The sequence below is a fragment of the Camelina sativa genome, chromosome 2 (assembly GCF_000633955.1).
Source record: "Camelina sativa cultivar DH55 chromosome 2, Cs, whole genome shotgun sequence".
NCBI classification, from domain to species: domain Eukaryota; kingdom Viridiplantae; phylum Streptophyta; class Magnoliopsida; order Brassicales; family Brassicaceae; genus Camelina; species Camelina sativa.
In genome coordinates, this window is record NC_025686.1 from 15,674,373 (window position 1) to 15,680,008 (window position 5,636).

Sequence of the window (5,636 nt, forward strand, 5' to 3'; positions counted from 1 at the left end):
GACAGGACGGGTTCCGAAACAGACATAAACTGATATACTATCATTCTCTTACTATTTTTTAATTTACTTAAATCTAATCATCTTCTTTTCTAAACCAAACTGAAAATAAATTGGTACAAAGTTGGATTATGAATGTTAATAACATTTTTAACAAATACATTTACAAATGTAACTCCGCATAGTCCAAACCTAATTACAAACTTAGTTTTTTTTCTAAATTAATCCCGCACGTATGTGCGGGTCCATTCTCTAGTTTATAACTAAGTAAGGAGTAAGAGTATGGTATAACCCCTATATTATTAGGGCAAAGCAAACGCAATAATAATGATACAACTTGACCCGATTCAGTCCGGTTAATACGTAACCGATTCGGTTGGATTGTTCATTTTAGGGTTAAAATGTTACCAGTTTGGTTCGGTTGAACCATGATTTGAACCCTCAGTTTTGAACTTTTGATCTCGTTTCCTTCTTTACTAATTCGCGCTTAAAATCAATAAAAACAAACTGAGAAAACGAAAAAGAAACAAGAAACCCATTTGATCATTCAAGACTCTCACTCGACTCACATCTCTTTTTTTCTCTTTCTTTCTTTCGAAACGTTACGTCCCCATGGCTCAGGCTCCCGCGAATCGTGTTCGTGTGTCGTTGCCGTTTGAGTTAGTCCAAGAGATACTTTGCAGAACTCCGGTTGAATCTTTGATCCGATTCAAAGAGACGTGCAAGCAATGGAACGCTCTTATCAGCAGCGACATAAAGTTCAAGCAAAAGCATTTGGATCATCACATTCACACTCCCGAACGATTCCTAAGAATCGCTGATGATCATTTGGTTCAAATCATGGACCCGGTGACCGGAATCCTAACAGAAAGACCAGTCCCAAACGAGTTTCTTGATCCGATTTCGATTTCTTGGATGGTTCATTGTGATGGACTCATGCTCTGTATATGTGAAGATTCGGTACGAGGAGGAGGTTACGTCAGTCTCGCAGTTTGGAATCCGTTTTTGAGGAGAGTCAAATGGATCGAACCATCAGTTCATCACTGGGTAGATGATTATTTCGGGATTGGATACGACGACGATGCATCTCGTGACAACTACAAAATCTTGAGGTTTGGTTATAACCTGTCGTCTTCTCCCCCTGGCGATACAATTAGAGTCTTTGAGATCTATGAATTCATGTCTGATTCATGGAGAGGTATTAATGCAGCTGGGTTTAATGCGAATATAGGTATGGAGGTGGAGTGTGTGTCTGTGAAGGGAAAAATGTACTGGGTTGCAAATGAAGGTGCTGATGGACGTTATTTCATTCTATGTTTTGACTTCTCCGAGGAAATATTCAAGGACGTATGCGAGTGTCCTGACTTTTGGATGGATTTTAGCCGATTAGAATGTTTCAATGGAGATAGACTCTCTTTCTTAACACAAGGTGGACAAGGATCAAGGGACATTGAGGTGTGGATGACAAACAAGTTGAGTGATGAGGTCGTTTCGTTTGCCAATTATTTCAATGTCACTACTGGCCCTGACCTAATTCCGCAGTTACGGTTCGATACTCGTCCGGGATACTCCATCGGCAAGTACAGAAATATCATGGCATGGTGTGAGGCAACTGTAGAAGAAGAAGATGATAATTTGGTTTCTGTCTTCACTTTTTACGATATTGATGAAACTGGTGTCGTCAGGGAAATTGAGACTGGAAGACGTGAACAGCATGACGACGGTGGCCTATCACTTTGTAGCTATGTTTATGTTCGTAGTCTGATTCCGGTTCCAGAGTAAGAGGGTAGATACGTGGGTTGCTCCGTGTTCTTCTCAATGCTCTGTTTTTTTTTGGTCTTTGTCTTTCTTGATCGTCTACCATGTAGTTGTAGTCAACTATGATACTATCTATCTACAGATGTTACTGAATTGACCTCTGGTTTTAGTTTTTGTATTACGATCTTGAGAAGTTTTAGGTTTTGGTACAGAGTTGTGTATGCGTATTAGAATCAATCATTCGTATATATATGCTAGAAAATAAATGATGCTCTGTTTCTGCTCCTGTTTTTCCTCAACGTTACACATAAAGAAGACAGAGCATTGCATTTGTAAAACATTAAACTGAAATTGGTAAATGACCAACAACATAAACAACAGTTTATTTACAAAGACTTGCAGTAAATTATTCATATTTATTGTCATCGTTAACTCTTCAGAGAGTGGTAGTTTTCTGATGAGAAGAAGAATCAGAAATTGGCATATTTATCTTTGCACATTCCTTCAACAAATCGAACGAAGAGAAGGAATGTGGCGGGAGAACAACGGTCAGATCATCCTCTGCCATCTCTAGCAAGCTTTCATGTGGCACCACCTGCAAAAAAAGAGTCAGAATTAGAGCTTAAGCAGTAAGAACAGGGGACTTGTGATGATGATGATTTGTCTGTTTCTTGATTTTATACCTTCTCTGGCTGTGAGAAGGAATTTTCATCCATCACATTGGTAGATGTAAGTACTGTCTTCTTTGATCCCGAAACTTTCATCACGCTCGGGTCCAATCCAGTTACCAACACTTTCATTATTTACTGAGGTAGCTCCGAAGTTTACTGCCTGTATATGAATCCAAAATTAACAGATTTTGAAACAGTTTTTATCTTTCTTTTTTTGGATCAGAATGAGAGTTCAGGATTGAAGTTTCTGCGGGTATTTCTCTCGGTTTACCTTTAAGCGTATGTAATCTTTGCCATTGTTTTTTCAGGAGATTGCAGATGCCACAAGAGAAGAAGAGTTTCCCTTGAGTGTTGAAGTGAGAAGAGTTGCTCCTTGACACTGCAAAGAACCGTTGGACCCATTAGCTAGGAGTTCCATATAGATGAGACGAATTGAAGACTATTGCATCAGGGCTCCACCTGAAACCAATTGAAATTGTTGCCTTAGCTTCCCCGGTAACCATAAGAATGGGAAAAGAAGTGGAAACTAGGTGAGAGATACCGTCTATCTTTTGTGTTCACAAAGAGTGGTGCATAGCTAGCCATTTCCACAACATCACTGCAACAAAGAAAGCATCAGATGTTTACTCGTTCGATGTTTTTAGTTGCGATTAAAGCCTGGGAAGAGGAAGTTTGAAGGAAACCTATTCTTTTCAAGGGAAACGCAGCTTGAAACCAATGAGAAACGCAGCTTCTCCAAGAGAGGCAAGAAGACTTCCCGTACCCGCATCTTTTCCAGTCACAGCATATTCACTGACAAAAGCCTGCAAGACAAAAATCACGAGTGAGCAAAATGCTGAAAGCTTCAACTTTTCGTTTTGGGAATTAAGCTGTGTTATAATCTCACCTTTGGGCCATTGCGTGAAGTGCGGTCAAACTGATGATACATGGAAAACAAATTGCTAGCAGAAGTGTAAATCTGTTGACAAAAGGAAAACACTTTTTGAGACGAAGAGAGAACACAAGACACATTTACAGGTTCTGGCCAGACAGAAATTTTTACGTGAAAGTCATAGTAATCAGCTGGGTGGTCGAGCGGATGAGAAGATCCATCGGAGTTGGAGATGATTTTGATATCTGGGTGGGCTTTTTTTATAGCATCATAGAACACAATATAGTTTCCTGTAAAGTTGTAATCTCATTTACTATCTCAAAGATGCTCGATAAAATTCTTAAGTGAAATGTGATAATCGAAAAATTGCAAAACCTCTGTAGTATGTTTTTCCACAATCTTCATTTCCAATGGCAACGTATTTCAGTTCAAAAGGCTCTTGGCGTCCCATTTTAGCTCGAAAAGATCCCCATGTCGAATTAGCATCTCCTCGGGCAAACTCAATACCGTCGAGTGCTTCCTGAAACAAAAAGAGGCAAAAGTTTTGGTTTTCCAGCTTCTTCCAAGTGAAACAGAGGAAGGTTTCGTAACATACTTGAACAAAGGGCATGCTACTGGCAGTTTCAACTTCATCATTATGACTTATCCCTGCAAAAAGGTAAAAATTAAGGTTGATAGTTTTGGAATACAGAAGAGATACTAGTCGGAGAATGAAAGAATACCGTTGTTAAACACCCATATCGGGGCTGCACCAATGTCTTCTGCCAACTACAAGAATGTTCATTTAACTTTGATATCGAGCTTGCGGAATATAAGCTACAATAGACTCAATAGAAAAAAAGAGGTCTCACTTGAAAGAACTTAATGTGGCCAAGGCCCATCATCGGTCCAATACTTCCAAACGTCACCAAAATGGCCCGGTCTCTCTTCCCAAGGTCCTACGGGTTTCTTTCCAGCGGAATGCATTACTTAACCATTCACCCTCGACAAAACAACCACCTACGTTCACAAAGATCCAGAGTAAAGAATAAACTTTAGCTTTTTTCATCTTAATTAAGTCATGCTCTTTACCACAATGAACTAGGAAGTGTGTATCTGGACAGAACAAGCAACAAAAACACTATTAGCCATAAATATTACCTGGGAACCGGATGAAACGGGGTTTTATATCAACCATCATTTGTAAAAGATCGTTTCTGAAACCATGTCCCTGCAATCAAACTAAAAAGAATGAATATTTTGTTTCTTCCAATATTTACTCTCTCTTCAACCTCTCATCTCAAGGCTCTATAGGGAATTCAGAAAGAAGGAATAAGAACCTTGTAAGTGTCCACTGGCATGGCCGTCAATCCATATTGACCCTTTCTTGGTTGTTGTGATGGTAACAGCTAGAAAAAGAACACTACAGACAGTCATGGTGATGACATAAGATAAGAGGAAGATAAACACAATAGGATATATATATAGGACCCATCACTGGTTTTTGTCTCATTGGAACTACAACAAGACAGTCTTCTGTCAAAACATAAGATATAGCAAAGCCATAAACGAGGGCTAAATTAGAAAAACACAAACGTTGTTGGGAAATCAAGAGTGGCTTCAATCTCAACTCATAAAGTCAAAACCTTCAGAGACATATTAAATCACAATTGGCTCAGAATGAGAGTTCAGGATTGAAGTTTCTGCGGGTATTTCTCTCGGTTTACCTTTAAGCCATTGTTTTTCCAGGAGATTGCGGATGCCACAAGAGAAGAAGAGTTTCCCTTGAGTGTTGAAGTGACAAGTGTTGCTCCACTTGACTCTGCAAAGAATCGTTGGACCCAATAGCTAGGTGTTCCATATAGATGAGACGAATTGAAGACTATTGCATCAGGGTTCCACCGGAGAGAGACACCGTCGACGCCGACATAACAATTTCACGATTTTGTACTACAGAATTCGAAAATCCTCTTCCTTTGGATTGAAATAAACCCTAATTTTTGACTACGCAGAGAGAGATTTCAAATGGAACTCCTTTATATATATATATATATATATATTTTGGGGACAATACAAAAATTTCGAAATCTCAAAATCGTTTCTTCTTCTTCTTCTGGGAGCGTCTATGTTCATCCCATCCATCCCACACATTCGTTTCTTTTGCGGTGGATACGAAATCGAAAACGCAAACAAGAATTGCAATGGGCTTTAATAAGCCCAACAAAAGAACTAAGCCCACCTTCATACTAAATAAGTAGGGCAAGCAAACCCAATATATACAACTTGACCGATTCAGTCCGGTTACACGTAACCGATTCGCTTGCTTTGTTCATTTTAATTTGGTCACCAGTTTGGTTCGG

At 39.3% G+C, this 5,636-nt stretch overlaps 1 protein-coding gene and 1 pseudogene across 1 annotated transcript; one reads left to right on the top strand and one right to left on the bottom strand.

Annotated features, from left to right (window-relative positions):
• LOC104752590 (F-box protein At3g08750-like) lies at positions 610–1,779 on the top strand. The gene has a single exon (XM_010474782.1). The coding sequence runs from the start codon at positions 610–612 to the stop codon at positions 1,777–1,779; it is 1,170 nt and encodes a 389-aa protein (XP_010473084.1).
• Positions 2,080–5,210, bottom strand: LOC104752600 (annotated as a pseudogene).

What these genes read in the sequence shown, in the direction of transcription:
- LOC104752590 (XM_010474782.1), top strand. Translation starts at nt 610, where the DNA reads ATGGCTCAGGCTCCCGCGAATCGTGTTCGTGTGTCGTTGCCGTTTGAG.